The following is a 16,305-nucleotide window of genomic DNA, read 5'->3' as shown; positions in this document are numbered from 1 at the left end:
CCGAATGTGTACTTATACCTATCTTGTATTTGATTTCGTCAAAAATAAATATTGAATGACTGACTGATTTATTTATTGATTGAAATGGTTGATGAGCCTTTTAAGGGTTCATGGAAGGTCCATGTATATGTACTTGTGCTCGCCAGAACAGGGACGAATTTTTAACCTACGGGCTCATACTCGCTTAACGCCACTTTTCTTCAGGAGCATGAAAGGCCCATATATATATATATATATATATATATATATATATATATATATATATATATATATATAGTCAAACCATAAGAAGCCACCAAACATGGACAGGAAGAACAGCATCAGGGAAATTGTTTGTAGTTCCTAATTGAACTCAAGAAATAATTACTAAACGGAAATGAAAGGGAATGAAAAAAAACAACTAGACGAAGGTGGGATACGAACCCACGTCTTCGCATTACGCGTACAAGGCTCTTACCAATTGAGCTACCACGGTGCCGTTTTCCCATCCTTTTCCTGGGGTATGTGGGCCTGTTTACTAGAACTAATCCATAACAAGGATTACGTTTTTCTATTGAAGAATCATAGGCCCATTAGATTTATTTCAGGATTGTATAAAATATTCACCAAGATGACTTCCAATAGAATAAGGGCGACTCTTGACTTCAATCAACCAAGAAAACAGGCTGGCTTTAGGAAGGTATATGCTACAATGGATCACATCCATGTCGTCGATCAGGTAATTGAGAAATTTTCGGAATACAATCGAACTCTCTATATGGCTTTTATAGATTATGAAAAGGCGTTTGATTCAGTAGAGATACAAGTATTAATAGAAGCATTGCGTAATCAAAAGTAGGGAAGGCGTACGTGAATATCCTGTGAATTATCTACAAGGATTCCAGAGCTACCTTGATTCCTTACAAGAAAAGTAGAAAGTTCTTTATCATGAAAGAGGTCAGGCAAGCAGACACTATCTCTCAATTGCTATTCACTGCATGCTTAGAAGAGGTATTCAAGCTATTAGATCGGGAAGGCTTAGGAATGAGGATCAACGGCGAATATCTCACCAACCTTCGGTTTGCAGAGGACATTGTACTGTTCAGCAACACAGAGCACGAATTGCAGTGAGTGATTGATGACCTTAACCGCGAAAGTGTAAGAGTGGGCTTGAAGATTGATATGCAGAAGATAAATATACTGTTCAGTAGCCTGGCAACGGAACGAAAATTCAGGATCGCCAGTCAGCCTCTAAAGTCTGTACAGGGGTGCGTTTATCTCGGTCAATTGCTCACAGGGGACCCTGATCATGAGAACAAATCTACAGAAGAATAAAGATGGGCTGAAGTGCGTACGACCGGCACTAACAAATCCTGGCTGGACGCTTACCACTGTCGTTGCAAAGAAAAGTGTACAATCATTGCACTCTACTGGTGCGGGAATACGGGGCAGAAACTGGGTGGCTAACAAAGAATCTCGAGAGCAGGTCAAGCACCGTGCAAGCAGCCATGGAGCGGAAAAAAAATGCCGTGGTTGAACGCGGTTAGACCATGTTCGTCGAGCGATAGCATGACTTTGCTTGCTTTGGGAAATGACAGACGCTTTTCCGCGCGGAAGCAGCAGCGAGCGAATTGACCTTCATGGTACCCCATTAGCACACGTGAAATCGGGAGAGCCGCAGGGACCTGTGCCCGGACAGATTCTATTTCTAATTTACAATAATGATATCGCTAATTTCATGACTTCCACCGTAAGGTTATTCGAGGATGACTGCGTGATATATAGAAAGGTGACTAACACTGAAGATGGTAATAACTTGCAGAACAACCCAAACAGGTTAGAGAAATAGTTCCAGGAGTGGCAGATGGGAGTCAACGTGAACAAAACAAAAACTGTTTCCTTCACTACAAAATTGAGCACCATAATGCATCACTACACACTGAGTAACAAACCAGTTGAACATGTATTTAACTTTAAATAGCTTGGTGTTAATTTAGCGTCTGATTTGTCGTGTAACTTACACATTGACACTATAAATAGCAGCGCATTTAAAGCACTCGGATTCATTAGGCGTAATTTTCATTTCGCCAACGCTGCTACTAATTGTGTGGCTTACAATACCCTAGTCCGCCCTGAACTTGATTATGCTTAACAAAGTGGGAGCCCTCATCAGGCATACCTCATAAAAAAACTCGAATCTATTCAGAAGAAAAGTGCCCTTTTCATAACAAAGAATTGCTCTCGGACACCTAACATTACTGAAATAAAAATGTCGCTAAACTTGTCTTCTCTGCAATCGCCCAGAGTACTGCCACTTTGCTCTCTTTCATAAAATCTATCACAACGATTCCCATCTCTCTGCACTTATAAAAGCTGCCCACCGACTAGACCACGAATTCAAATTAGAATCTTTCTTCGCCCGAATAAAACTGTATTTATATTCACCCTTTGTCCTCGCTGTTAATCACTGGAATCAAATACCAGAACATATCATCTGTATAATGAACCATGACGAATTCACTGGCAAATTAAAGCTTCATCTTGGTGTCTTAATGGCTCCGTATAATTGTGTTAAATATGTTATGTGCTTATATTGACTTGTTAAAAACATCATATAACATGCCCAAATACGTTCACCTGACTACTCTTTTAGGATGTGAATGCTCAGCCTTGTTAGCTCATTCTCATATGCTTTCCTTTTTAGTTTGTAAGATTTGTCTTTATAGTAGCTTGGGTTTGATTCTATATTCTTTTTTGTACTTGATTGGTGAATTGATTTAAGGTGTGTATGCTACTTCCCTTATGACATGCCTTTGGGTCTTTAAAGTGCACGAATAAATTAAGACAGGGGTAATTGCAGTGAACCTACAGCGGACATAAAGATAGTGTTTGTCAGCGTGTGTTAGCCGCCGATTGTTAGCCGGCGCCACCACTCACGGCTATAAGAGGGGTCTAGAACGTGATATCTAGCACTACCTGACTTATTACGTGCTATCTAACATATTGGGCGAAAGAACCTGGTCACTAAACACACACACACTATCTGACGGCATCAAAGCTGCCGGATTCTAGACCCTCGCTATGTGATAAACAAGGAAGAAAACCGAGGGTGCCAATTATTATTGCTCCAATCATAAGACAACAACAAACAGTGACACGAAGGACAATATATGCGAAATTATTTGTAGTTGTTGATTCATTTAAATAAATGTTGAGTAAATGGAGATGAAAGTGGATGAGCGCCCACCTCGGTGGGTTAGAGGATATGGCGGATTGAAATCCCGGCCGAGGCGGACGCATATTGGGGTGCAAGCACTACGACTCGGAGTGGGCCAGCTCGGTTTTGAACGTGGGTCAATACAATTTTCGAATTGGGCAAGGTCAATTTATTGGGTGTCGGCCACTCAATGTTTGGGGGTAGGCCAATTCAATTTGCGGCGTCGGCCCACAATTTTTCTATTTGAGCAAAGTCAATTTTGTAGGTCTGGGCGCCCAAACTTTTGGGATGGACAAAGCCAATTTTAGGAGTGGGCCAGCTCAGTTGTGAACGTGGGTCAACTCAACTTTCAAATTGGGCGAAGGCAATTTTTTTAAGTGTGGGCCAGGTGGGCTTTAATTCACATTTGCAGGCACAAGTTGGTCACGTGGGATTTGGTACCATCGAACGTTAACACTGGACGGTGCATCATGCATCATGCATCAAGCATCATGGGGCATTTATTGCTTTTGGAAGAAAAACGTCCGTGTCCCGTGCATTAGGGGCACGTGAAAGATCCCCTAGCGGTCAAAATTAATCTGGAATCCCTCACTCCGGCACGCCTCATAATGAAACCGCGGTTTTTGCATGTAAAACCCTCTAATTCAGTTCAATTCAATGCAGTTTAAAGTGGACGGAAAATCGTTTGGCCGCCGTTGGGATACGAGCCCACGTCTTCCCATTCTATTTATGTGTGAATACTAGCACTAACTCTAAGAGTGTTATCTGGCGCCACCACTCATGGCCATGGCAGTGCATGTACTTCACCTTCTCAACTGCAGGCGTCAAGTAGTACGTGAACACTTTTGGTTGAAGGCAACTTGGCAATGAACACAGAAAGCGGGCACCTCGGTTTCCTTTCTTCTCGTGCATATATATGTATATATATATATATATATATATATATATATATATATATATATATATATATATATATATATATATATATATATATATATATATATATATATATATATATATATATATATATATATATCACACAGTGTTCAAAACATTTGGCCATTGCGAACAATACTTCACCAAACATGGCCTATCAACTGCGGTCAGTTTTGTCTCACCGAAAGAGTGGAAATGGCGTTCTGCAGAGATATGATCGGGAATGAATGATGGCACTACTGCACCGACGCCTTTCTTAACTACAACTTCGCTGCCAGCTAGCAAAATGATGCATATATAGTGTCGAATATATCCCTTACCGGGTCAACCACTGACCACCATTCAACCACTGACTGCCCAGTGATCCAGCTAGGCGGAAAAATGGTCAGATACAAGCAAACTCAGACAGACAGACAGACCCAGGAAAGTACCGGTAGCATCCTAAGAATGGTGATCGCATCAATATGGTGCTGCCCTTTAACTGGCAATCATATTACTCTTATAGGGAAAACAATCAAGATAAGAACACCTGAAGTCCATCCGAACGAAATCATCCGTGATATATAATGGAGCATTATACTTTTTCGCTCACGTCTGAATTATTGAGAGCTAAAGTGTTTTGTGGTCTTTAACTAGCTTTTATTTCGTAAGCGCTTCCCTGCCACAATTATTCTGCGTCTGCGTTGCTTTAATATGTTATGACTGCTCTTTCGAACCACTTAAAGCTTTGTTCCAGTGAAAATTTTTTCTGTCGGTACATTCTATGCATGCCCTTTGTTTTTTGCAGGACACGGTGGGGAAATCACTCGGACCAAATGCTGTACCTATATGCCTTACTGTGGTATGGTTAGCAATACGTCCAAAAGCTATCATTCGTGTTTTAGCCAATTTGTTTGAAAACTAGAAAAAGTTGTCAGGCGAGATATTTTATTGCTTGAAAGTAATATTAACAAAGTAATTTGCAGTTCGCTATACATCTTCAGGAACCGATAAAAATTGTCTTAAGGGCCATACAAATGCCAAGTTGCAAGAATAAATTCAGCTGGCAGTTAGAAAAAATGTACACGAATGAAAAATGCAGTGGTTCATTCAAGATAGCACCAGCCACACCGTTGAAAAGTTATACAAGTGAATGGTTTGCTGAGTGATGGGGTTTAATGTCCCACACTAGGACAGGCATTTCAATTATAGGTAATAATGACGTAATTACCTTCTCGCACTTTAGACAATATCGTCACGCCGTCGTGACGGAAGTGGTAGCGTTTTCTAAGCGTATTCTATGCACGTATTTTTTTTAAATTCGCATAGTAATAATGCTGTAACCGCTGGTGCAAACTATATGAAATAATTACGGGGTTTTCAAGTTTGCCAAATCACAATTGAAAGCTTGAGGAGCGTAATCAGCTCAAATGAAAGCTGTGCATTTGTATGATACATTTTTGCAGGAAACGTGACGTACAAGGCGTGTCTGAACATGGTCGCATTGTCATTACTCATAGCATAGCACGTTCCAGATAGCAGTGGCACGTATGGACGACTACGCCAGTTATATCTGTACGCACGCACATATTATTAAATTGTCTGGACATTCACTTTCTTTTTGCACATCAGCGCGTCGTGCTCTGATACATGCCAGCTAGTGTACTACAGTTCATGCGCCTGCGCGGAAATTTTTCACGTCTTTCTTTGTCTCTTCCCTAACTGTCGTTGAATTTTTTAAATAATTCTTGGCGTTCCGCGGCTGTGCACAAGGGTACAGGTTCGATTCCCGAGGCCGCATTCCGACAGGTGTGGAATGCAAGAATGCTCGTTTAGTTTTATGTAGGTGCGTTTCTAGGAAGCACAGGTGGTCAAGGTTATCCCGGGGCAACACACTACAATGTATCTTATAGCCCCATTGTTGCATTCGGACCTTGGATCCACGTTCAAAGCTATTCAGAATGAATTAATAAAATGGACGAACCATTCCGACCTCTTCCTAAGTATCTCGAGACACTTTAGCTGAGGCGTAATGTGTGTGTGCGTAAAGAAAGAATGACTGCACCAGTGCAAATTGGAGGAACTGTAAAAAGTGGGAGAATAAAAAAATCAGCAATACCGGCAATATAGGCGAAGCCGGATGTAGCACCCTCATCTTAGTCATGGAAGCGCACAAGTTGCCCATGCGCAAGCAATTCGAATGCGGTAGCATTTCCCGCTGCCACGCTCACGGCCCAGTTCCACTGGTGCAAACGCTTCCGCTTCCCACCGTGAGTCAGTCGTGACTCAGTAGAGGAGCATATATAGAGATAGCACCAGTCTGTGCATGCCTAGTTCCGCAATAATTAATAATAGGCTGTTCCATGGAAATTGCGTCATTGGCACGGCCTTACTAAGACTGGCACAAAATCTTCGTGAGATCCAGCTGTTTCGTAAGGCTGTAGCATACTCGGGCAGTACATACAACCAAAGTCTTTCTGCGATCAGAGAGACACGCAAGGTTCCCTTTACAGGCCATGCTGCCTGCTTTATCAATTCTCTGTCTTAGGTAGGCTGCGTTAACTTTTATGCGTCGACAGTTTCCGTAAAGCGCGCTCAAGCATACGTGAACGGGTAATGTACTTTAAGAAATCGTGTCTTCACTGCACATGCTCTGTAGGCTCTCGACTTCTTGCTGTAATACAGTACGTTAATCTTACGCACGCTATTTAGCGAGTTTAACGTTCGTAGCGTGTACAGATGCTAAGAAATAGCGTTCGTAAACCTGGTGCCACCCATGCCTTGCGTTTCAACGTGAACTGCCTCGATGACTGCCGTCTTTGCATCGTTCATCGCCAAGTGGTGGTCAAAAAAAATTTCGCTTCCTTTCCGCTTACAAGAATCACATGTTGTGAGTAGCTACCCCACACAGTTTCTGAAATAAAAGAAATTAGAATGAAAGGTTTTACGTGCAAAAGCCACGATATACGATTATAAAGCAGGGTGTAGTGCGAGGCTCCCGATTCATTTCGACCACCTCGTGTTCTTTAACGTGCACCAAATGCACGGTATACGGCTGGTTTTGCACTCGCCCCCATCGAAAGGCCACTGCCGCGGCCGGGATTTGATTTTAAGAAACCACGGCAGGTGAGTTTCTGAGACCTTTCGGAGATTTTTGAGTTGGTGGGCTTGAAGAAAACAACGCGTAGTCATAGAAAGTTCAATGGAAGCTTTAGCTCGGGCCCAACTCCGCCGCTGCCAATTCAAATACATTTAAAATGCAAAAACGCATTTTTGAGGTAACTCCCAGACCGATTGTAATGAAACGTGTTGCATTTGAGAGAGAAAGTTAAATTCTAGTGACTGTTGGAATCAGAATTTCGATTTAGGGCTTGAATTTTATGAAAACCATTTTCAAAGGTTGGAAAGTTTGAAAAATATGGAGGCACGATGTTTATAAATGAATATCTCTCCATCAAAAACAGATATCGCGGTATTGTAAACGGCGTCCATTAGATCATTCAAAGCGGACAAATTTTACATGTCAATTGATACCTTACCTAAATTTGTTACGTTGTCTGCAAGGATTCTGCAAAAGCAGCATTTCCATATTACTAAATTTTGTTAGATTCACTCGTAACATATCAATTTTTTCCGCTTTACATGTAATATCAGATGCAAGTCATACAATTGTCATATCATTTTTCCTTGCTGAGTTAGAGTTGTAAACATGATAGTTTCGTTTTCGGAACGTTTTCGATTTTTGTCAATTTTTAATAAAATCTTGACGACCTAAATAAAAAAATCGAAACCGAACAGTCACTAGATTTTAAGTTTTCAGTCACTAGATTTTAAGATTTTAAGCACCTGAGCTAAAGCTTCCTCTTAATTGGCTTGGACACGTTTGTCCCTGGGAACTAGATGCTGATACGCTCGCTTACGTTTTCCTCAAGTTTGCGTTGCCCAACGCCTAACTAATGATGGCCAAATTTGGTGCACACTATTTTCCCGTAGGGCCATGTACATTTAAGACCGCGTGCGCTGTTATAAAAGTGGCTGCTACCACACTTTCACACGATGATGCCAGCAAGAGCACTAAATGATGTAGTGTTACGCAACAAATGGGGCTTTTCGTCCAAAGTCTGCAGCAGGAATTCAATTTCCTGGTTGAAAAAGTCGACCAAGTGGTGCCCTTCAGATTTCGTTGACAAGGAAAAATTGCGGCTCGGATTGTTAGTCGCATGCTTTTTATCACACCACTGCGATGTGTGTGCGGAACTATTGCATTGCAATGCGTAGTCAGGTCGTCCACGTGTTCATGAATAATTGTCCTACGAGGAAGATCATATTACATGTGAGTGTACACCACCCTCTGAGGTAAAATAAAACATATACTGACAGCTCGGTGCACGTAAGTACACGTGTCCCGATCGCGGAGGCGAAATTAGCAGTAGCGGTGATTACACATTTGAAATGAATGACGTAACGTATGCAAATAAATGGCGGAAATGAAGCCCAGCGTTCTAATCATCGTATGCGGAGTAATATGCGTGTGGAATGATTTAAAGAAAGAACGGAAAGTGATTATCTTCTTCCAATTTATGCAGCCTGCAGGCAGTGTATAGCGCGAACTTTCTCTTCATTTTCCCCGTGGTGCTCGCACGTGCTCCACCAATGATAAATAAAAAAAGAGCTGACCAGGAGATCTTTAACGTGTCCCCCAACGCACGGGACACGGGAGCTTTTTGCATTTCGTCCCCATCGAAATGCGGCCGCTGCGGCCGGGATTTGATCAAGCGGTCTCGTGCCTATCAGCGCAACACCATAGCAGCTAAGCCACCGCGGCGGGTTAGATAAAAAAAAAAGAAGAGACCTATTTACGTGCAGTGTTTAGAGCATACTTAGCGTCAATATTTCCAATCTGTATGTTTTGTTGATCTTTAAGTTGTGCAGTTATTTAATTTTTCTTCCTTTAATAATATGATGCTTCTAGACACCCCTTACAATATGCGTGGTTGTAGCACAGAAAAGTAAAACTACATGCTACGACGCCCATTGATAGCGAATGCCACCTATTATACCGCTCAGATATCTCCGGTATACCAACATGTGTCCGGTCCGGTTCGTCTATAGCCTGCCTTTCTATGAACCAATGCTTGTCTCCGAATGGGCTTGGAATCGAGCTATCACCAGATACTGCAGAGGTCGCCGATACCACGACAGTGAAGTCTTACTGCAGCGCCAATGCTGTCATCGTCACGTTCTAGTCAAGTGAACAAGAATGCAATCACCCCTATCGTCAAAACCGCGACAGCAAACTAAGCTGCGACAACAAGCACGCCAGACGACAAGAACAATAGGTGCTATGTGCTCACAAGTATCACGCAGGTCAAACACTACAGCGAGTCGACGAGTGTGAACGAGAGCTACAAGCATTTGTGCGCTGAACAAACGCATTCCAATCGTAGCCGCTCTACTTCCGCGTCATCTGGCATTTCTCGCTCGAAACTCTTATCTCGAAAGCTGCGGTACCTGTATACTAAGAGCCAGTTATCGATACGAGGCTGCTGCCACCAACCGTTCCTTCCAGCCCGATGTAATGTATGTCACCAAAGACTTTATGAAGCGCTTAACAACGCCCACATGAATGCGGCGCTGTGTCGATGCGTCCAAAGGCGGAGCAGTGCGTTTAAATTATAGCTCGCGCCAAATATGCTTGGGATCAATGTCCCGGAATGCTGTTTTAGGACATTGGACGCTTGTCGCGTGTTGTAACAACACGCCCGTGAGCACTATCCGTTGTGCACTGCAGTGACGTGTATATATATATATATATATATATATATATATATATATATATATATATATATATATATATATATATATATATATATATATATATATATATATATATATATGAGACGAAAGGGAAAACGAGGAGCTGGCTGCCAAATGCCACGTGAAGGGTCACGGCGCCCGCTTGCACCATATATACAGGTAGGTGGAGACGCAAAAATAGACATCACAGATAGGAAGAAATGAAGAAACCACAGAGCAAGATAACGATATGTCGAACAATAAAGCACAATAGACACGCACACACAGTAGAGGTCACGCACACGGTCACGCTGATTTAAGAAAAAAACAATAGAAGAAATGCTGTGTGAGGTCTCACAATTTGCCCAACCTTTGGTTTTTACTACGTGGTGTATCATAGAACAAATTTCTGATCTAAGCACCCTCAATCTAAATCATATACCGTAGTAGCGTTTATGATATGCCGGAGCAAGTTTTCAGTCGTGGGTAGTTATCAGCGAACGAATTAAAAAAGACTGATGTATTATATTACCACTGTTACCAAATTAGCATTTGAGTTTCGTAGGAACGTACTTTTCATAGCTAGGAATTAGGGTGAAGAAGTTGTTTTAATCATCCTTGACGTAGAGTCGTGTTTGGCTTTTTAACTGTTAACCTAAAAAGAACGAATTAAGAGAGAAACAACGTGACACGAGTATATTATACGAAATTCGTATTATACGAAAGAGTAAAAAGAAAGGCATTCTCCGCTTTATGCCGAAAAGCATAAGCAACAACCATCCGGGGAAAGGCACGCCATGCTAAGAACAAACATAACAGATAAATTCTTCAAAGTGGTTCGCCCTACACGGTGAAAACAGAATCGGTTCGCAGAAGACGGAGACGCGGAGGCTAAAATGAAGCGATGATATTAGGAAATGTGCAAGCATAATACGGCAGTGCACTGACGCAGCATAGGAGTGACTGCTGGTCGCTGGGAGAGGTACTCGCGTTGCAGGGTGGGTAAATCTGCTCGTGACAGGCATCAACACATGCCTAACTAACAGTACTCTTTCGAGAGAGTAGATGAGCCCTTGCCGTCTACACGTATTTGTTTGCAAAACTGCCGAGTAATCGTTTTAAACGCCAAGCTTTCTTCGCTTAGCGCTGCCTCTAAGGGCAGAGAGATGGAACGCAATATTACAGATGAGAAGGTGAAGTGAGGGTTGGTACGTTTCAGTCCTCTGCAGTTAGTCTCACTAAGGCAGCTCGCTGGAGTGAACATAAATGCATGCACAGCGACAAGGCTCTTGCGCTGCAATGCGTGAGAACGCTGTGCATTCGTTGCAGAAGAGGTTACGGAAGGACCAGATCAAGACAAGAAAGGTATCTAGAGCCTTAAATTACCAATTGTTTGCAAAAACTACAATACACGCGACATGGTTCGAAGAGGCGTGCCTCGGATGAGTAATATTTAACAAACGCAGGCGGCTTTCCCCAGCCCTCGTGATGCGTTTAAATATCATGGCGCTTCCCCGCGCACGAGTTTGTCCCGCAGTGGTGGCACGCGATTATTTCTATCGTACAAACAGGAACAAGCTTTTGTTCGAATACGAGTTCACTTTTTTGGATTAGTCCATCGGACTTTCAGTTAACGGGACCAGTTACGGTTACCATGTGCGTCCGCAACTAGCCTCTGGATGCGGCTACATGCACTTGTAGCCAATTGACGAAGTCTATCAATTATCTGTTCGCACACCTGCGATCCCTTCAGGGCGAGGAGTAAATGTAATCGCGAAGGCAGCCACGTTTCCGCAAGAGCACCAAATAGGCAAGCACTGTAGGGGCGTGCGCGGAGGTGTACGTACGAAATGGGCGGCTCTTAATTACTACCTACAGGCCCACCGTGACGAAACGAGGGCCGCCGTGTGTTCGGAGGCCGCGAAGCTCGGACGCAGGTCGATAGCCCGGCGAACGAAGCGCCCAGAGGAGCCGCCGAAGCCCGACGCCCGCTCATTTTTTCCTCGAGGGTCGCGATGTGTGTCACCGCGTTTCGAGAACGTTCGGGCGCTGCTTTCTTTAGCGAGATACGGCACGACTGCACGCGTGCGAGAAGACGCGACTTTAAAACTTGCTTGGCGTCCCTTTCGCCGCGCGGCCACTCCGCAGTCACGAATTCCGCGCACCCGACCTGCAGCTGTTTGTTAAAATTCACCAGAGATGTGCGATAGTCGAGGCTCCGCTGCGCGAGCATTTTTAGCAGAGGAGTGGCATGGGTCTCGTGGCGTTACGCATAAACGCGATAAATAATGAATAGCGCCATTTGCCCGAAACCCGAAATGCGACAGCAAAAGTAAGGAAACACGATGCGTGCGCGAAATGCACAGTATATACCGGGTCACTGTCGGCAGTGTTGTATAGCATAGCCACTTCTTTGTAATGAGAATATGTGCTTATGACTTGAAGTCTGGCTTCTCAGATTGCTTGGAGCCGAATAACCTTTCTTGTAGATGTGTGGCTTATGCAGATTCTTACCATGGGTCATGCAAGTCCACGAAGCAAACACCTCTAATACAAACTTGCCCAATGCACCATTAACCTCAAGTTTATAGTTCGATCGTACAACTTAGATAGCTGTCATTAAAAAAGAAATGAAAAAGAAAAAGTACTGTAGCACCAAAATAAAAGCGAACGCAAAAACGCAGAAAATGGGCCACTGCATGTGCATGTGCTTCAAAACAGGGAAGCCAACGTTCTGTCGCGACAGTTGTTTGGCGGCACTTGAGCGGCAGTGTTGATGACATGGTCTAAGCAGTGGCAACCAACCATCGGATGTCCTTTCAACGTCCGCGGATGCTTCATGTATTAACAAAATTTTTCTGGGAGTTACAGCCATTGTTGTCTACTTTTGCCCGACCGCTATCAAGTGAACACAAGCATTCAGCTAGCAAAGCTCCCGGAGGATGCGGTTACGACGGACGCTGCGGAATTTAATGCGAGCTGCACGAGCTACATGTTGGAACTGAAATGCAGTAGAGCATGCAAGATGACTACGTGGGCGTGCCTACTGCAATCGACCAAAAATTCCCTGCGTGCGATGTTCTCTGTGTTCGCCTAAAGAATGTGTCCATGTCTGAATGATGGAAGACTATTCTTGGTCTTGTCACTCGGTGCGGTGTCCCGACACGTCCTTGTAGGACAAGTTATCCTTGCAGTGACTGCTTGACCTACCGCATTGACGAAGAGCATGTTCGAATCTTAAGACGCTTCCGTACGTTATTGACGTAGCTTAACCGTGTGTGCGTTGTGCGACAACTTCGATACGTCATTCACTGTTCTTTTTCAAAAAGATTCTCCAAAGTGTAACGAACACGAGGCATTTTGAATTCATTTAGGGAAGAATGCTTTGAATCTTCGAACTAAGCACAAATTGTGAGCAAAAAGCTGAAATGAGTCTCTTGTGCGCTGCGACGTCCTTCACCTCTGCTACAAAATTTTCGTTCAGCGCAGAGAAGATAGGCGTACAAGGCGACATCACTGCCAAGTAAACGAGCCCTTTGTAGCCCGTATGACCGCCGCGCCTGCGATAGGTTGACAACGCGGCCACATCGCAAAGTTTTCTTTCCGTTTTGAGCGTCATTTCGTGGTGAGCCTTTCGAATTTGTGACTCCGTGTGCGATTGCGCGGCAGTGTATACAGCGTCACGACGGGTAGAAAACGCGTGGAGTACTTACACACGTCCGCAACCTGATGGAACACCGCAAAAGGGCCCTGGTCGGTAGTGCCCGAGATATTAGGCTCCTTTCTTTTTTATTGAAATAGAACTTCAGAATCGAAAAGCAAATACTGTACCCTGACCGTATGGCCGCAGCTCGATTATCATTGCGTGTTCTCTCTTGAATTGCAAACGGGAACGAAATCTTTCGCCCATACAGTGAGTGGAACAGTGTCATCGCATTATTTTAGGCCTATAGTTGCATACCGAAGCTACTGCTCTCACTGCCTAACGTATGTTGCCGCGTCAACGATATTATGAAGCACTGATTTTCGGAAAAGGCTTTAAGTATGCACTTCGTGGCTGCGGAACATGAAATACCTCTGTCGTCCTGAGCAAAGAAATTAACTTCCTCCTATTCTGCCAACTGGATACGTGGGACTTTATTGTCAGACGTGTTGCCCGGCTGCTCGTAACGTTTTTCTCATGCTTCGTAGAATCTTCGATAGATGACTATCAAAGATTTTTTGGGCTCTCTATAGCGAAGCACTCACTTACACGCAATACCTCCATCCCATCCCACGTACAAAAACACAGGCACATGTGCCTTTCGCATCCCGCCCGTATACGAACCTACCTTTGCCCCTTCGCAGGTGTTACCCGCCGCATCACACGCTACAATATTCTCGTCACTCAATCACACTTTACACGCTATGACACATGGTTGACAGAACAAGACAGGGCGACACTGAAAGGCCCCGACGAACGGCTCGTAAGTAAGTATTGCAGTTCGACGTTAACGCGAGCGATTCGTCGCCCGCATTGCGTAGACTTGAAAGTGACCGAAAGCGAAAGCCTTGTCTGTAGACTGCTCGAATAACAGCGCACCTGGCACTTTCCCTAGAAAGACCACAAATGCAAAACGACCGTCACGTATAAGAGGTGCGATGGAGGAAAAAGATGAAAAGCTTCGCGAACGAGAAGAAGTGAGCACAGGCACGTTTCAGCGATGCAGAGCGGCAAGCGCACGTTTCACAGTTTTTTTTCGAGGCCGCGCGGTCATCGGCCGCCCGACGCGGGCTCACCTGTATCCGTTGTATCCTGCGTACGCGCCGAGATGGTAGCCCGCGGCTAGTTGCTGTTGCTGCTGCTGTTGGGCTTCGGCCATCTGAGCCGCTTGCTGCTGCTGCTGCTGTTGCTGCTGCTGTTGCTGCTGCTGCTGCTGTTGTTGCTGTTGTTGCTGCTGCTGCTGCTGCTGCTGTTGCTGAATGTGCTGTTGTTGCTGCTGGTGCTGATGCATCTGCTGCTGTGTAATAAGTCCGAGGGAGGCGGCGTGAGAGTACTGATTCAACGTCTGCTGCTGCTGTTGAGGCGGTGGCGTCATCGTTTGCGCCATGTGTCGGGAGTCGGTGGCGCAGAGCATGGGCCCAGCGGGCAAGGCACCGCTGGCCATCGCCGTTCGCGGGGATCACCGCGTCTGCGGCGGTGGAAGGGGTTGCTCTCCGTGGGAGTGAGAGTGGGCGGCACGGCGGCACGGGTAGTCTCGCGACTACCACGAAAAGCGTCGGGATCACTCACATGTACCGTCACGAACGGGGGTACTCACTCACACGTAGCGCACCGGCCACGACGTCACCGAAGCGGCACTCGTTCACCCAAAGCACACAGAGTTACACGCACGTCACAAGGAAGTGGTAAATCAGAAGCCAAGAGGTGCAGCGCGCGTCATGTGGTCGGCACTGCGCAGCGGACGGATGACTGAGAACGATCCAGAAGCTAGGGACAATCCAGAGTTCACTCCAGAAACCACTACACCAGACAAAATCCGAGTTGGCTCGCGGGAGGCCGCAAGATCACGGTCTCGCGCAAGTGACGGTCTTCAATCACCCGCGTCAGGCGTGGCGGCAGAAAGTCGCCGAACACGTGCGCCGCACGCCCGCAAACAACGCGCGATCCAGTTAAAAACACGTGCGCTCTGGAGCCAGCGCCACAACAAGATCGCCGCGTTTGTGCCCGCTTAGCGCCGTACGCCGCTCGTCGGCAACGTTGGATGGAGGATAGTAGCGGCGGCAGCGACGGGCTCGGTGGGCGTCCCGCAAGCCCCGGGAGAGGAGGGAACAGGCGCGCTGGGCGACGGCGGAGGGGGGGAAGAACAACTCTCGTCGTCCTAGCACGCGAGCGCTGCTGGCTGGCGGCCGCTCTCCGAAATGCATGGACGCGCGGGGTGCGGGCTGCCACACACACTTCCTCCAAGTTCACTGGAGGAACCCTCCTTCCTCGCTCCGCCGTCCCGCACCGTACTCCGCAGCGAGTCCCAACAGGATAGCGGGGAGACACGCGCGCGGAGGCCGTTCGCCCGCAGTGCGTGCGTGTGTGCATGATTCGTATACGTGCCTGTAGTGCGAGGAAAAAAAGCACGTGCGCTATGTCCGCAATGTTTACAAACACGGCCGGCCAGGCAGTCGCTTGTGCCCGGCTGGCCAGATTTGGAAGGAAGTCCCCGTCCCGAGAGTGCCGATAGTTGCATTTAGTGGAACCGTGCGAAGTTGCGGCATTCTTACACGGCCATTGATATTGCGGAGGTGCATAACAACTCTACGTGCGCGAAGGAGGAAGAGAACGGCAGAGAAAACTCCTTACAGGCAGAGTCAAATTGTTGGACCCTGTGCAAGCGCCACAAGTAGCTTCGATATTGTCATAGCAA

At 45.6% G+C, this 16,305-nt stretch overlaps 1 protein-coding gene across 3 annotated transcripts in view; it reads right to left on the bottom strand.

Annotated features, from left to right (window-relative positions):
• Positions 1 to 15,425, bottom strand: part of LOC135905337 (ETS homologous factor-like) — a 477,295-nt gene extending 461,870 nt beyond the window's left edge. The window contains exon 1 of one of the 3 annotated variants that reach the window (XM_065436369.2): positions 14,687 to 15,425. In XM_065436369.2, the coding sequence (XP_065292441.1) occupies positions 14,687 to 15,054 (368 nt within the window). In that variant the 5' untranslated portion in view covers positions 15,055 to 15,425. The remainder of the gene's footprint in view (positions 1 to 14,686) is intronic. The other 2 variants (XM_065436367.2, XM_065436368.2) reach the window with 2 other exon arrangements.
• Positions 15,426 to 16,305: the final 880 nt, after the last annotated feature.

The sequence above is a fragment of the Dermacentor albipictus genome, chromosome 3 (assembly GCF_038994185.2).
Source record: "Dermacentor albipictus isolate Rhodes 1998 colony chromosome 3, USDA_Dalb.pri_finalv2, whole genome shotgun sequence".
In the NCBI taxonomy this organism is placed as follows: domain Eukaryota; kingdom Metazoa; phylum Arthropoda; class Arachnida; order Ixodida; family Ixodidae; genus Dermacentor; species Dermacentor albipictus.
Note: the sequence above shows the minus strand (reverse complement) of the source record. Positions and strands in the feature narration are given on the sequence as shown.